At 42.5% G+C, this 17,100-nt stretch overlaps 1 protein-coding gene across 5 annotated transcripts in view; it reads left to right on the top strand.

Annotated features, from left to right (window-relative positions):
• LOC6725595 (ras guanine nucleotide exchange factor P) overlaps positions 1 to 16,980 on the top strand; it is a 45,132-nt gene extending 28,152 nt beyond the window's left edge. For 4 of the 5 annotated variants that reach the window (XM_039296619.1, XM_039296620.1, XM_039296618.1 and 1 more), the window contains 6 exons: positions 238 to 435; positions 531 to 651; positions 2,970 to 3,117; positions 6,326 to 6,723; positions 6,782 to 7,018; positions 13,550 to 16,980. In XM_039296619.1, coding sequence (XP_039152553.1) covers positions 238 to 435; positions 531 to 651; positions 2,970 to 3,117; positions 6,326 to 6,723; positions 6,782 to 7,018; positions 13,550 to 14,584 — 2,137 coding nt within the window. In that variant the 3' untranslated portion in view covers positions 14,585 to 16,980. Of the gene's footprint in view, positions 1 to 237; positions 436 to 530; positions 652 to 2,969; positions 3,118 to 5,254; positions 5,384 to 6,325; positions 6,724 to 6,781; positions 7,019 to 13,549 lie in introns of those variants that run through there. The other variant, XM_039296622.2, reaches the window with a different exon arrangement.
• Positions 16,981 to 17,100: the final 120 nt, after the last annotated feature.

Here is a 17,100-nt window from a genome sequence, read left to right as displayed (position 1 = left end):
ATTTTAAAGCAAGCCAGTTGGAGTTGAGTTGATTGGCCAGGCTAAAGTTGCCAAGAATAAATATTTGCTTGTTGGCCATTTTGGTTATTTTGATAGCTAGTATAAATATTAACCTACGTAATTAAGCCACAAAATATAGCGTTTACTAAGGTATGCATATTACGTATTTTGCATCATCTTATTATGTGAGAAGTTGGTTTCTTTGTTGAAATCTGAATATTTTCCCTTTTCACCCAGATCCACTCATCGTGATGAGTTTGGAACGCAGCGTGTTTACAAGAAGACCTCGCCAAATTGTGTGCTGACTTTATATTTACCCACTCGCGAGATAACACTCACCGGAAATAATCCGTCCGTTTTGAGGGGCATCGTCTACGTGGATCCGAAGGCCATCCAGGGATATCGCGTATACGCCCAGCTGACGCTGACGTTCCGGTGAGTTTACGCCCTCTCTTCATTCCTCGTAATGGTCAACCCGTTAATGGTTCTGGCTTGCTCAAATTTTGCCGATTTTTCCATTCCTACTTTAGGTATGGCCGCGAGGATGAGGAGGTGATGGGTCTGCGATTCTGCAACGAGGCCATCATGTCGCTGCACCAGATTTGGCCACGACTCGAGGAGCCCACGCCCGAGTCCCTCAGTCCACTGCAGGTAATCCTATGGAATTATGCATGAGGGGTTCCGCGGATTTCAGGTTCGAAGTCCTTCGTCCTTCTTGCGCTAACACTTCTGTGCGCGAATATGACGGGCCCTTGACCGACAGTTGAAGGGTGAGCTGTCCAACTTTGGCATTAACAATTGATGACGTTGCGGAGGAGAGCTCTCGATTCTCCCCATCCGCAATCCGTTCCCACCGCTCCATCCTCGTCTTTCTCACTAGCCCCACTCCCCAAAATCGCACTACCCAAACCGGAGAATCAGCTCCATCAATGCGCCAGGGGAAAACGGCTCAGTGCACAAGACCATAAATAATTGGACAATTTGCTGGGACTTGCAACGCCATCATTTGGCACCTCGGCTTCTCGGCGTCACCCGATTGGGGGGCATATGAAATTTCAGCAGGACTTTGGCAGGATTCTCCCTGGCCAACAGCAGCAGTTCACAGCCACAACTTTAGCCTTGATTATTTAACCGATGGGGCCACACATTACTTTTGTTAGACGTTAAGCTAATGCACATTCAGTGAACATAAAATCCGAACAAAATTTAAAATTCTATGTAAGGTACATTATATTTTATAAAGATATATTGAATATAGCTACAAATGGTACCCTTTGTAACCAGATATTCACCTTGATTTCTTATGTCTATTTTATTGTCCCAGACTTGACTTATAGCTCTGCTTTATTGAAACCCCTTTTGAATTTCGTGAGTGGTAATGTTTAACTGTCTGGATGACGAACTGTTTCAATGATTTGCTTTCCCCTTGAAACCCCACTTCAGATCAGCATTCCAAGTCCCTTAGCCACTTGTTTGCCCTGCCCCACGGATTTTTATGAGCAGCACGTTGAGTCCGTTCGTCCGTCCGTTCGTCTGGCAATCCGTCCGGAACCGTCCGGAACCGTCCGGAATCCGTCCGGAATCCCGTATCCGGATGCTGACATCTCACGTGCGCCCTTGGATATGTGTACGTCGTACACCGTAGGTATACTCGCATGTGTATAATGGACACAAAATGATGGGTGCCGTTGTTCCTCGGAAGTGTAGTGCCTTCGGGCAGTTTGGTGCACTTAAACCAATTGAAAATCAATTTCATTTAACTAAAAGCCAAACAAATGTTTGCCATTGCCTCGCCGAATGCTTTGTGCATTGTTTCAGGTCCTTGCGCGAGATTTCTATGGGTTCTTCGAGCACTCTTTGGACGGCTGACCGAAAACTTTCGAATTCAACTTTTCGCATTTTTATTAAATTTGACATGGAATAATTTATTTGTTCCTGACATCCCATTTTCGTTGGCCCACGCCTTAAAAACGAATTTGGTTAGCCAATGGGGTTCCACTCGCTCCACATCTTCATAAAGTGGAGGGTCCTCAGACACAAACACAAACACAAACAAGGACCCATACACACACACATATATATATATATATGTACAGGCACACGCATAATTAAATAAATTTGATTTTAATAACTTGCCGAACGACATGAGCCGGTAAAGATAAAGAAAAGCTGCCCGAAAATAGGCCTCAGCAAACAGATGAGACAAAAAAGCAGGGAAGTATATAGAAAGAATATTGCACTGAAAAAAATTGTTTGAAGTTTGAAAAATGCCAATATTTAATATATTTGGACAGTGATGAGTTTAATTAATATTCGAAAAGATTGACTGTAATGAGACAGAAGTATTAGACTAGTTATTTAAAAATATGCCCAACTCACTTTCTTAAACACTCACTTGCATTGCAGAAGATAAACCACTTTATAATATTTGTGGTTGGGTTGGGCTAAGAGAATCCAGGACAACGAGTGCCTGAAGGACACGCTTTCGTTGTCCCGAGCAACCTGAGAGAACACGCGCAAATGATTAAACTTTTATAAATATTCATTTGAGTGAGCCATGAGCACTTTATGCGATACGTATACATGTTAAAACGAAGCGAACTTCTTAATTACCGCATTTAAGGGCTTAACAAATTGTACAAGCCTTGGGGAAAATCAATAGATTATCACGTGAATACCTTGGCAGAGGAAACTGCCTTTAGCTCTCAGTTAAATACATGCCGGCCAAAAATAAGGTCCACTCTAAAGTGCCTACATAGTTACAGATGTGCATAATCAAATGCAAATGAAAAAGTACACAAAAAGGAGAAGCAAAAATAAAGCCAAATGATAAATAAATAAAAACATTATATTCTGGCCCGGCGAATAAGTAAGAGAATCAATTATGCCAATCCTGGTATCGAGTTTCGGCTGAAATCGAAATCCTAAGCTGCGCCATGCCCCCATTCATTTGCCTCTTCTCATTTCAGGAGGCCCTGATGAAGCGCCTTGGCGATGGAGCCCATCCCTTCACCCTCTCGCTATCCTCCTACGCCCCACCCAGTGTCCAGTTGGTGCCCGCCAAGCGCTACTACGGAGCACCCATTGGCACCAGCTACGATGTCCGCTGCTTCATCGGTAAGTCTTGGGATCGCCTGGGACGCAAGCATTATATAGAGGGGAAGCTATGAAATGAATCCTTTGAATATAGAATACATATACAAATACATCTGAATTGAATCTCAACACTTCTAGGGGAGGAAAACAAGAAACTGCTCGTCTAGCTAGCTACTAAATATTAAGTCGAAAAATATCAAATTGTTTACAAGTTATTACTGAAATGGCCCAACCCAGCCTTGAAGTCCTGGTCATGTTTAAGTACACACGCGCTGACTACCAAAGTGGTCTGGCGTGGAGTGGAGTGTCTTGGGACTGGGTCAATTGACGGACATCTGGCTTTCACCTGAAGCACTCACCCGCATTGCTGGCATCTCCCACAGAAACCACCTGACACAACTCACAACGCACACCTCACACCCGCCCAATCAAACCCATTGAAGCGCCATCAAAGATCCAGACATCGTCGCCAACTGAATCCAGTGGGTGACTTGGACTGTAACAATCAAGTCGATTTCCAGCGCTCAATTATATGTGTATAAATATCCATTTAAACACCAATGGCCCCGCCTCCAACAATCTGCCTTCCCTCAAATCGAATCGAATCCAATCGAATCGAATTCATCGCTGACGTCAGTGCAAGGGGGATTTGTGATTGATTTTTTATTTTCACTTTTTGTTTTTCAATTTTGTTTTGTTTTTTTTTTTTTATTTGACGGGGGGCGTCTCGAAAAGGGACAGCCCCAGTTAATATAAACGCGCGAAGGAAAGCTATTTTTATAAATCCAATTTGACACACCCTTGCCGCTTATATTACGAAACAAAAAAATCCAATTAAACTCGTTAGTTTTAAAAACAAAATGGGGTATATATTTTTATCAAATGCTGCGAGTGCAAATAGGCTTAAAAACTTGTCAGCAACATAATAAGTCCCCTGTGCAAGTGTGTAATAAAATCAATATCAAAAGCCGTCGGCTCGGATTCAGGATCAGATACAGATACAGATTTGGATCCAGTTTGAGATTCTGTTGATATTATTTTAGTCGCTCAGTGGCGCCCGAGGGTAAATCCGAATATGTCCGTGATTCCATATATTTTTTTTGGTCGGAATATACGCACTGTGTGCCATGTAATATCCTGTCAGATGAAACTGTGCGTTTTGGCCAGTGCCGCCAGCCAAGACGAAACTCTGTCCAACTTCCCAGCACCCATCCTCACTGCCACTTCCCACTTCTGAGTGCCAGCCAACGCCTCTGTCTCCAGCACTCGTACAATTGTTGAATATGGCATGCAAAGCCCAACTGCGGTTGCCCCGGGCAACCCACGCAGGACACAGGACGCAGGACATCCTGGGCAGAAACGGGGGCCTTGGGGTGGCCGGGACATGGACAGGTCCTGCTCCAGCTGCCGCTGCTGCTGATGCCTCTGTGGCTCCATAATTACACGATATCAGCCGGTTGCTGGACCAGAATCCCTATTCCGCCACATGGCCAGCAGGTTTGGGGCAATGTGGTTCGCTGCACAACTTACAATGGAAAATGGGAAATTAATGGTCAGGATGAGGATGAGTAAGCGTATCCGAACATATTGTTTTATTGTTTGATCGAGAAAAAGAAAAGCAGCACTCCATGACAACCGGTTGAATCAAGGAGTTGCAGTAATTAATCTGGACTCATTGCCAGCCGATTTCAATTCCAAATTACAAATTCATTAATTTCGTTATTTACCTTGTTTAACTAGGAGCTTCGAAGTTAGAAGGGGCAAACGGAAATTGAATGCGTTATTTGTAATTTGATAATTTGTAGGGCATATTTCAATCAATTATTATTGATATTGATATAATTATTTTAATTTACGTGGCAGCTTAAAACGAAAACGATTACAAGAAAACAAAGGGGGCAACCTTAAATCCACAATTCTTTGTAAATTAAGTATATTTAATATTTAAACGTGAAATGTTTAAAGCATTCAATATAAACCGATAAGTAAAAGAATAAGAACAATGATAAAAATACTATAACATTTTGATAAGATAATTAAGAGATCTGATATGGACAACATATGCACAATACACCTACTATAACTTAAAGCCCCATTATCATGATCGCACGCCCCTCATCCCGTATCGTTCGTATCGCCCCCGTATCCAATCCCATAGAGCTTCTGAGCGACGACGAGCCAACGTGAGCAGAAGCCAAGATCAAGCGCCCCAATCCGCTGGCCAGGTGGGTCTCCCGGCTCTGCTGCCGCGGCTGCTGTGCCTGTATGTGCACGGCCCCCGACCAAGGTATATGAGGCAATATCTGATTGATCTGATTGTGAAATGGTTGTGTGGAATGTGGACATCGATTCCGGATCGGATCGCATCGGATTGGATTGAATTGGATTGGATTGGATTGGATCGGTTCAAGTCGAATCGAATCCGATCGGATCGGCCATGCTATCGGTGTCGTCTTTGTCCTGTTGCTGCTCGTGATCGTGCTCCTTTCCATTTCCGTTTCCGTTTCTGTTTGTTTTCTCTTACGTTTCATTCCAAATTCTTGGTGTTGTGGCTTGCTCTATCTTTCACTTTCTCTTTCTTTATCTCTTTTTTGTACACCCACGTTTTAGTGTTGGGAAAATTATTCATTTAAATATATTATTTTAGCCTGATTTCTAAAATATAGTCTCCCATTATCAGTTTTATGAGATTATATGGAGGTTACATAAAAGATGAGCTCCCAACACTTCGCTAGCCTCCACCCGTTCCCTTCCGTTGTTGTGCTCCATCTCTTTTGCTGTTCGATATAGCCCACCCGTTAGAACCCCGTATCGTGTCCTTCCTTCGACTTGCATCTATCCATCTACCCATTTACCACTTTCATGTGTATCTTTCCCGCCATTTCTGTGTGCTCCACCTTCATTTGTTTCATGTTGAGTGTGTTTGCTATCCGTTCAAGTGGCCGGCTGCCTGCCTGAGGTAATCGAAAATATAATAACGAATCTCATGATCACTTGCCATTCGGACGATCGACGGACCAGGACTGCAAAAACAAAAATTTTAAAACACCAGCAAAATTATAAGGATATTTCGCCTAGAAAGTCCTAGCAACAATTGAAAAGCTTTCGCAAGCGTCGGCGGCGGCAACGGCAGCGGCAAACGAACTTCTGAATTCTCATACCTAAATCAATTAATCAATTTCCCGTCCACCTCTTTCGTTCTCTGTCTATTTTCCAACTGACGGTTCAGCGGACAAAACGGATGAGAAATTCCATCGCCGGGCTTCGGTCAAGATGGGCGTACGGGTCATCTATCGCACGGATGTCTTTCATCAGCACTTGGCGCCGGAGCAGTATGCCGCCTTCGCAGGGCGTCAAAATAACGCCCAATCGCCGCCGGCCAGTGCCACGCCCCCGTCGTGCGGCGAGGGCGGCGAGCAGCACACCACCCACACCCATCAGCAATCGCAATCGCAGCCCACTAGCGGATCCAAGCACAAGACGAAGTCCGAGCGCGGTGACTCCTTCCCCAAGCTGCGTCTCTCGCCGAAATCCTTTCGATTCAGCGGTCGCTTCGGACGCAGCAAGAGCGAGATCGAAAAGTGTCCCAATGATCCTTTCCACAGCTACAGCAAGTCCTTCCAGGAGGTGAGTTTAAATTGCATGCGATAGTGTGCCTATTCGAACAACCTTTCCCGACTTTCAGCACTGCGACAGCATGCTGCCGCCGCACACTGGAGCCGGGGTCACCGGCGGCATCGGTGGCGTCAGTGTGGGTCCCTGTGGCGGTCCTCAAGGATCCGTGGACAAGCCCTTCCTGCTGCACGACGGCCGGGTGGGATTGAGGGCCAGCTTGGACAAGGGCTGGTATACACACGGCGAGGACGTTCAGGTGACCGTCAATATACGCAACGATAGCCGCAAGACGGTCCGTAAAGTACGGGTAAGTTGCAATGGAGTTACCCAGGAGTTACCCATTCTCCCAGATGCCTCGGCCATTCCTCAACCATTTCTCTGGTTATGCAGGCAATCATTTGAATGCCATAACGCATACGCAACGTGGTGCAGTCGAGGTGAAGGCTGACAAACTGTTGCTTTTAGGTCTCACCTGGAATGCAGGCTTTTGTGGGAAATATCTAAGGTGGCTGGTGAAAAGCCAGGGGTGTGCCTAGGTAAATGGAAAACGAATTAATTTGATTGGTCTTAAAACGTTTTGTAGAAACCTTAAACAATAGTGATTCAAAGCGGCAATTACTAAAGTACTTAGTACAAATGGTGTAATTTAGAAAACAATAGTCGCATTAGTCGGCGGGTCGTCGATTAGGTCAGTAATTGGCTTTTGTTTAAAGGATTAGTGTCCCTGTTAGGAACTTAACTGTCGGCGCCACTGATTTAAGTTGCATGCCCCTGCTTGGCAACGAGCAGCGAAAACTATATTCATCGTAGTCGACTTTATTCCTAGGATACACACACACACACACACAACCACACACTCACTGCGGTACATAATCTGCATTGGCACTTCGTCTATGCAAACGAGAGGGGTTTGGGATCAGGAAAAAGCCAGGAGGTTTTGATATCCATTACTGGGCGGGTGTGCCTGAAACTGGGAACATCTTAAATTTATTAAGTCAAATTTGATGTTGGCTTCAAAGTTTTCGAGGGAGAGAAAGGAGCGTTATTAATTAAATGCAAAACATACATATATTTAATCACATAAGCAGCCAGCCCGTTGTTCAGTCAGTGATGTTAAGTGTCAATTGTGATTGGTGTCTGCAAGGACTTGCTGCAAGTTATGACAGTTAATCAAACGCTCCCTTGGGCCAGGCACTTCTAGTTAAGCTGATTGTGAGTTGCTTAGCTCCACCCTTCCAATGGCAATGAGTCTCGATGCCAAATGAATAACGATGGGGATTGATTTGCAGCTTACTGGGTTATTCGAGACGGGAGCTTCCTGGACTTTCCATTGTCTTTGGCTTGGTCCGTTGCTGTAACACTCATCCACACACACACACACACACCGATTTCCACCTCAAGCACTATTCTAATGAAATATAGCAATTACCAAAGATAATTTTCAAATTACTGCATGCCCATTGAATGTGATTCAATTAGAGACTCCCGTTTTCCCAAGCGAGAGAAAAGGTGGAAATAACAAAAGGCAGCTCAAACATAGGTTTTAACGAGGCCTTCAAAATGGTGCCTATTTCCATTGGTTTAAGCTTAACATAAACATGGTTGTGTAACGAAAAAATATGGTTAAAAACCTTAGAAAAAAAGTTGAAGATGTTCTTATGCCTAGAATTCTAAGGAATTGATTGATTTGGCTGCGATTTACTTGACATTTTAACCCAGCATGCTGAACTCCTTAAAGCTCTATTATTTTAATATTATCATATGCAAAACCTTGGAATTTCTTCCTTACCCGACATCGCGTGCTAATCGCTGTGGGGTAATGGAAAGATTACCCACGCACCTGGTGTTTCCCCGAAATGAAGGGAATGACAGACAGAAAGACAGGTGGACAGAAAGTGGGGGTGGCGACAAATCGAAAGGATCCCATGGGTCCAAGGGCTCCAGGACTCCAGGACTCCAAGACAGGCAGTTGATTCCTTAAGCACACCCACTCACGCACATATGCAAATTGCGCTTAGCCGAATGAAATTGTCAAGCGAAGGACACTCAGCACCCTTCCCGCACAGATTGCTCAAGGGGGAAGGAGGAAAAGGATCTGAAAGGCTGGCAAAAGACGCAGTTAAAGTGAAAATTGTGTTTATACATTTTATGGGCTTTATTCCACCCACCACCTCCACCCCCCCTGTTATTCAGCTTGACTTTTTATTGTGCCCCGAAGGCCTTTCTATGTGAGCCGCACACACCTTTCTTCTGGTTCCTTTGGCATTCATAGAGCCTCCATGTGTTCACGCCTGCCAGCCCGCCACCATGCCACGCCTACAAACACGACGACGCCTACCGTAAAAGGCAGACTGTATTTAACGGGAAATGGAGCGCACAAAAGTGTGCTGTAGTTTTACATTGTGCCGTGCTATGCCTAATCCGTGCCCAACCCTCCCCTTCCCATTTCTTTTTTTGTATCCTTTTTTTTGCGTATCTACTCCAGATTAACCATCAACGTTCCCCGATCACGTACTATAAGAACGCGAAGATGAAAAACGACTTAATGCAGCAAAAGATTATTGAGTTTGTATTGCAGCCTCTTTTTATATTTTATTAGTTTAAATTAAAAAAATATATACATATATGTATTTAAAAACCAACAGGAAATCAAATGGATAATTGGCCCTGTTTATTAGCCATACAAAACAGTCATCATTTTAGCTGTGCCACCTGTTTTGGGAAAGTTATGGACTATGGCTCCGTTTTAAAATATCAGATTTTTTACATTTATCTTTGGGTAAGAAATAATCACTATTTCTTCGATAGCAAAAAAAGTAGTTGCCCAAAAGTGGAATGGCATACCTCGTTGAATTCGTAGCAAAATTCCCTATCGACCTGTATTCAAAATTTAAAATTAAAAATTTTTGCCATTTTTCGCAAATTTTGATGATGTTACCCCTTATCGAAAATGCGAAAATTTGACAAATTTTTTATTTGTATGAATCATAAAAATAGTGATAGGGATAGTTAGCTATGCTTATTAGCAGCAAAAAACAGTCGTCATTTTAGCGGTGATATCCTTTTTAGCCAAGTTATGGAGAAAACCCCAGTTGTAAATATCCGAATTTTAGCTATATTATTATTTTGTTTTTTTGGGTAAAAAATAATCAGTATTTTCTCAATAGCAATAAAAATAAGTGCCCAAAAAGGGAATGTCATACCTCTTTGAATTCGTAGCAAAATTCCCTATCAACCTGTATTCAAAATTGGTAATTAATTTTTTTTGCCAATTTTCGCAAATTTTGATGATGTTACCCCTTATCAAAAATGCAAAAATTTGGTAAAATTTTTATATTTTGAAATAATAAAAGTAGTGATAGGGATAGTTAGCTATGCTTATTAGCAGCACAAAACAGTCTTCATGATAGCGGTGATAACGTTTTTAGCCAAGTTATGGAGAAAACCCCGTTTGTAAATATCCGAATTTTGGCTATATTATTATTTGGTTTTTTTGGGTAAAAAATAATCACTATTTCATCGATAGCAAGAAAAGTAGTTTCCCAAAAGTGGAATGTCATACCTCGTTGAATTCGTAACAAAATTCCCTATCCAATTGTATTCAAAATTTGAAATTAAAAATTTTTGCCATTTTTCGCAAATTTTGATGATGGTACCCCTTATCGAAAATGGAAAAATTTGGCAAAATTTTTTTTTTTTTGGGAATCATAAAAAAATTGATTGGGATAGTTAGCTATGTTTATTAGCAGCACAAAAAAATTTTCATTTTAGCGGTGATAACGTTTTTAGCCAAGTTATGAAGAAAACACCGTTTGTAAATATCCGATTTTTGGCAATATTATTATTTTGTTTTATTTTTGCTAATGTATATTTTATGCAAATATTTTATTGTCCAACCGATACAAATGTGTACGAGTGGCCGGACGACGGAGTAAGCTGGTTCCGGCCTTATGGCTGAGTGGCTGCAAATTGACTGCCGATGTCATACAAGGAGGAACGAAAAGGAAAGAATCAGTTTGCCCTCTGGAGCATTGAATCGCCATTTAATTACGGGCCGGATATTACGCATACGACATGGGGCCGTAGCTGGAGCAATCCTCACTCTCACTCGGTCGACAGACTTGAATGCATCTAAATACAAGAAAATGGAACTCGAGGCTACTGCAATATGCATATGGCGAGCACAACTCAATCCTAGAAGTACTTCAGGGCTTTAGAACGAAATGCAATATGTTCTATCCTGCTGCCTGCCGCCTGTCGTCAATTGTTATTGTTTATTTTTATTGTAGCCCCATTATTTTCACAGCACATTGTTCAATAATGAATAGAATAGAACACTACAGTCGTCGACAGATACAAGTTATGACACTTACACATGGCATACACTCTTCTCTCTATTTTAGAGCTGAACTGATGACAAGGTTATGTGCACATATACATATATTTATCAAGTGAATTATATCTGTTAGCATTTGAGGCCTACATTTTTCCAACTGACAAATACTAAAATAATTTAGTATTTTGTTGAAGTCCTTTTTTTCGGAATAGAGAAACGGCCATTAAGCTAACAGAAACCTTAGGAAAAAGCCAGAAAAAAGGTCAAGGCATTCATAACGAAGCCAATCAAAGAGTTAACTGATGCATATTACCATTTGGGATAATCGGCTGTTATGTGAAAAGGCGAACATTTGATTGATTGCTGCTGACATGGGATGCACATAAAAAGAAATCTGAGAAATTCGATTTTGTATTTTAATACTCGCCTGATATTTTAATTCAGTTTGAAAATTAATAAGAAATTTGGGTTGATTCCAACGAAGTGAACAGAGATATGTGGAATTGTAGCCAGCATTTGTGAGATGTTTAAAATATTTATATTTATTAAGAATAACATATTTTTCGGTTTGTCATTCGCCGAACTCAGGGGAATGCAGCAGCATTTAAAGAATCACATATTCTGAACCGGAAAACTAGCCAACATTTGGTCTGCATAATTTAAAGGACCTGCCAAATTTCCTGTTTATGTCAAATTTCAATTCTCAAATGGCTCAGCGCATTGGTTAAAAGCAGTAAATAATATTCTCAATTGGTTGTGCTTCGCTTTGTTCCATTTGTTGCCGTTTTGGGCGGCAAAGGGAGAGTCCTTGCGTCCTTTCTACTCGCTCTGAGCCCCTAGCCAGAGTCATTGTCCATTTGTGACAAGTTTCTGCCATCTTTTATGCAATCGCATAATTCGATTTGATTTGATGGCCTTTTCCGTGCACCTCACGCCCGTTTTGTACTTTTTGAGCCCCAGCAAGAGAGTCTAAATGTTGATACCAAACTGAGATTTCTTGTGGGCAAAAGGACCGCCTGGTCCTCCAGCTCATTTATTTTATTTTCATCGTGCACTTTGCGCCTTATTAAATATGTACGTTTCTTTGTGTGTGTGTGTGTGTGCGATTCTGAATGCCGAGATTGCTTTGTACTTGCTTTCTGCTTTATTTTTTTGTAGTCAACCAAAGGCAGGCAGCAAATGTCAAAAGTTACCTTGGGTTCTTGGGTAACTTGGACATCTGTTCCCCAATTTCCATCGTCGCTGTGGAGGTGGCATTGTTGGTGTGGAGCGATTGAAGGAGCTGGGTGCCAGCAACAAGTCCTTAGGCGGACGAAAGTCCTTTGGCCCCACAGCCAATTGAAAGTCGCCCAGCAGTCGCACAAAGGAAAACGGCGACTCCGATGACGACCATTTAAATGCTATACGGAATTGAAAACTGTGAACTGAACGACTCGATGGTAGATTTTGATTGCTCATTTCGATTGGCGCGAGTGCGAGTACGATTTTCACGGACTCTTGAATACAAAAATCAAACCAATATAGGCCTATGTATATGCTGCACTGAGAAATTTTCAATTGAATTATGAAATAATTATGAAATAAATACCCGATTTAATGTGACGTAATTCTTCTTGGGCCAACATGGCGAATGATCAATTTTTGGACTTGTATCATTAGAATCTTAATTCTTTCATAAAAAAACGCCTATCCTGTGGCAATTTTATAACACTTCGATGTCCCCAAATGGTAGCATTTGTTTTTTGGCCACATAAGGGAATACCAAAAAAATAAATGAAGCCTAAATTGCCGATAAAAAGCGGTGAAATCTCGCAACAAAAAAATCGACACTGATGAGCTGCCAATATGTGAGTCCTGGCCTGGGCTTAATTTATTATTTCAGCTATTTCCTTTGATTTTTCCTTCCCTCTTTGGTTTTTTCCATTTTCCCGCATGGCCATTCTTACACGACCACTTGAATGGACGGTAATTGAGTGCATTATCTCAGATTGGCTGGGAGATTTCGACCAGGGACATTTTGTCCGCAGCCATAAAATAACGCTGAACATCGTTTGAGCTTGTCCAAAAACAAACAGATGCCAAGATTCCAACTAATGGAATTTCGCTGACTAGACAATACTCTACTGGGAAACTTTTGCCAAAAGTTGATTCAGAAGATTAATCTTATTATCTTAAAAAATTGTGACAAATTTGACTGATTTGAATAGATATTTTTTTATAATTTATATCTTTTAGCTAATAATGTTTTTGAGGAACGAAGACATGCGAATTTCTCAGAACAGTGTATCTTAGAGTAGTGTAGAGTACTTTTCTATTGGATTATTGTGTGTTCAGGTTATGCGCTTTCGCCAAAATTGTGGGGCGTAACCCACAGAAATTGTCTTCTCCAATTACACACACCCGTCACCTTTTGGCCATTCCGTGCTCCACTTTTCACCCACTTGTCTTCCATTAATATATGTCTCTTTTCCTGGATTTTCTTTTGGGGCTCACCCCAAACAGGTCTGCGCCATCCAGCACGTCGACGTTTGCATGTTCAACAACGGCAAGTTCAAGAATGTGGTGGCCGATTCGGATAATGTAACACCGCCGGTGGATCGCACAGTGGCCGCTGGAGCCTCGTTAAATACCACGGTGACGCTCCGTCCGCAACGCGGTCCCACCAAGAACTGGATCGCCCTGGAGGACACATTGCAGCGGAGCACCGAGCCGGAGGAGATCACTGGCGCCATCGCTGCTTCGGCGATCCGCTCGCCTCACTTTGTGATGCAGAACGCCCAGCTGTTGGGCGGTTGCGGCCATCCGTTGGGCAGTCCGGCCCTGGTTACCCCACATCCACACCTCTGGCAGCCGGGCTCGCAAGGTCAGGGTCAGCCGGGTAATCCGAACTCCGGCGGCGGCAATGAGGAGCGCAACGTGTTCGCCATCTATGTGTCCTACTACGTCAAGGTGAAGCTCACCCTGAGCGGCATGGGTGGCGAGTTGTCGCTGAAGTTGCCCTTCGTCCTGGTCCATGTGGATGAGACCCAGCGTCCGGGATTCGCCTCCGCTACGCTGGGCGAGCTGCGTATGGAGATGGAGCGTCTGGCCCTACATGATGCACCCGTGGGCAAGCGTAATGGGCGACGCCAGGCACAGCCCACTTCCGCGGAGATCGGAGATGGACCCTCCACCAGTGCGGCTGCCGCCGCTGCAGCCGCTGCTGCAAAGTCAGCCACCCAATCCTCCGGGCAGTCAGGCGGGCATCTGGACATGATTGAGAGCCTGGACGATGAGTTCAACATCAGGGTTCCGGTGCCAAGGAACGGCTCCCATAAGCGGCGTTTGCAGCGCAGCGAGACCTTGGCCCGTGATCTGGAGGAGCACGAGGAGCATGGTCCGATGCCCGAGGAAGAGGACCACATCGTTCAGATCCACTTGGAGCAGGTGTCACCGGACAGGGACGAAGTGCAGCAGGAGGAGCGTGTGCAGGAGGAGCAGGTGAGCCACGCACCCGGAGCCGAGACAGGCGCAGTCCCCAAGTCTTCGAATGTGTGATTCTGATTGTGGTCGCAGATGTTTGCCAAACGCAAGAGGAAGCCGTAGTACCGGATTCCCCAACTGGTAGTATAGGAATAGTCCAATGTCCAATTACCATTTCCCAGGACGCGAAAATCGATCGGACAATACAGTTTTTTTTCGTTCTTAAACCGATCAACTATTTTATTTATATTTTGGTTACATTTTCTAGAGCAGTTTCCTGTTCTTCTTTTTTAAGACTGTTAAACAGTTTTGTGCTCTAGAAATACCATTCAAACGTCCAAAAACTATTCATTTGTGACAAATAATATAACGTACGTCTATTGAATTGCAGGTTTGAAGTTGTTAAATAAAGACACTTTAGTTTTTTCGATTCAGCAGCATTTTAAAAATAGAAGTTTTCGACTTAAGCTGCTTGAAATGTTTTAAAACGTTTTTAAAGTATAAGCACCAACTCTCGTAGTTGCGGCCACTGTAAATTTTAATGAATAACCATTCAGTTTCGGTTTCAGCAGTCAAATGTCAGGAGTTAGAAGATAGGTACAGTACCCATTATGAGGGGTGGGCAATTCGAAAGGGGTCTATAGGTATTAAAAAGTAGATGGTTTCCAAAATCGGAGAGATAGAAATCCAAAAATGAATTAGGTGGCAACGGCATTCCCTAGGAATTAGACAATGAATTGAGGTGAAATTTTTGCAGTTTGATTAAAACGGATGTGAACGAGTTGCGACGAAGGAGTTGAAATTGAGGTAGTCGTAGATATAGTTAAGATTTATTATTTGATATTAGCCATGCAATGCGTTGAAATTGATGATATTTTGCGTGGATTGGCAGGATAGTGTAGCAATGTTATAAAAACGGCATCAACAGTATTGAAATTGAAAGGCAAGCCAACCCAAAAGCAAAGTCAAAACATATATATTTACATAGATCGTAAGTGAGTGTGGTTCAAATGAGTTCGATATGCAACTAAGCATTAATTTACAAAAAGAAGTACACGAAAATGCCAATTGAAAGCCCATTTTTCAAATCGCACAGATGTCACCACTATCTAAATAATCATGTATTTACTGAATATTAAATGTTTGATGTGTATTTACAAGACGACAAGGAAATATATTACAGAGGCCAAAGGCACAGGCAAATACACACACACACAAAAAATTGGGTGTAAAAATCTCGTTGCGGTTTCAAGCTGACAAAACGTATTTACAAGTAATCAACCAACCAACCAACTAAAAAAATACAAAATGACAAACACAACACATATCTGTGGGTTTTCTGGCTTTTGTTGCCAACGCCAATGTATTATTGTCGCAATGTATTGATTTAAATCTATGGTCAAATTAGCTGAATTAAGCAGACAGGTGTCACTCGCTAAGGGTGATTCTATATGATTATGGAAGAACTAATTCTAACGACAAAGTTCCGAACAGTATGGTAAACACCCACGAAGGATCGACACTATAGCTATAGTTTTTTAAATCGTATTGAGACACCTAGTATATGTGAATGATAGGGTCGGGGATCCAGATACCTAAGGTGTTTTGAATAAATTGTGGAAATATCCTGTTTGAAAGCGGGACAAACTTAAACCACCAAGAAATGAGAACCTATGATATCGAAGATTTTTAATGTTAGCTGTACGAAAAATCCACATGATACTATCCACATGCATACTACGATGATGAGAAGGGGATAATGAAAATTGAAAACTGACAACAATATTAATAGTATTTATGTGTATATGTGTCTAGAGTTAATGTGCAACATTGAAACACACTGAATAATGATGAATTTATGAATGTAACACGATTAGGCAATCGCTATGCTCGGCTTACGCAATCTGTGTGCAGATCGACATCCTGATCTATATAGACATTTAAATCTAAATAGAACTATATATATATTTGTGTGGGTGTTGCTTTGACAAGCCAAGCTACTACTTCAATTTCGAAAGCAAAAAACAAAAAGAACGCTACACTAACGCAAAGGCGAAAAAATAAACTTAAATGTGATGCATTTCTATGAATACACTAAATGAATACATAACCCTATATACAATCATATATGTATACACTGTATCCGATGGCTATTTAGTATTAAGACTCTCGATCCGCAACCGCATTCCCTTTACTTTAAGAGCTGGACTCTAATCGCAGCCAAGGATTGCGCAAACATTTTGGTTCCCCTCCTATCCCATTCGATTCCGTTGTCCTTTCTGTCTCCGGAGCTCCAGAGCTACCACATCCAATTGATTGATGATGAATCCTGGCCATGGTCAGCAACCGAAAGTGGGTGGAACTCCTACCATAACCATGGATACTGCGCGATGGACTCTGGGGGCAGACAGGCCGTCCTGGAACATCTGAGAATTTAATGAAATAAATGTTAAACATAAAATATCACAAAATTCCCGCTTGTTTTCATTCTCAGCATGGCGATGGGGGGATTGTTTTCTTTCCGTTTGCTTGGGGTGCAGGAGAATGGAATGGAAGACGCAGTTCCCAGCAGGAGGTCCAAGATATTTGGC

The sequence above is a fragment of the Drosophila simulans genome, chromosome X (genome assembly GCF_016746395.2).
Source record: "Drosophila simulans strain w501 chromosome X, Prin_Dsim_3.1, whole genome shotgun sequence".
Taxonomy (NCBI): domain Eukaryota; kingdom Metazoa; phylum Arthropoda; class Insecta; order Diptera; family Drosophilidae; genus Drosophila; species Drosophila simulans.
This window is presented reverse-complemented; position numbering and strand designations above follow the sequence as displayed.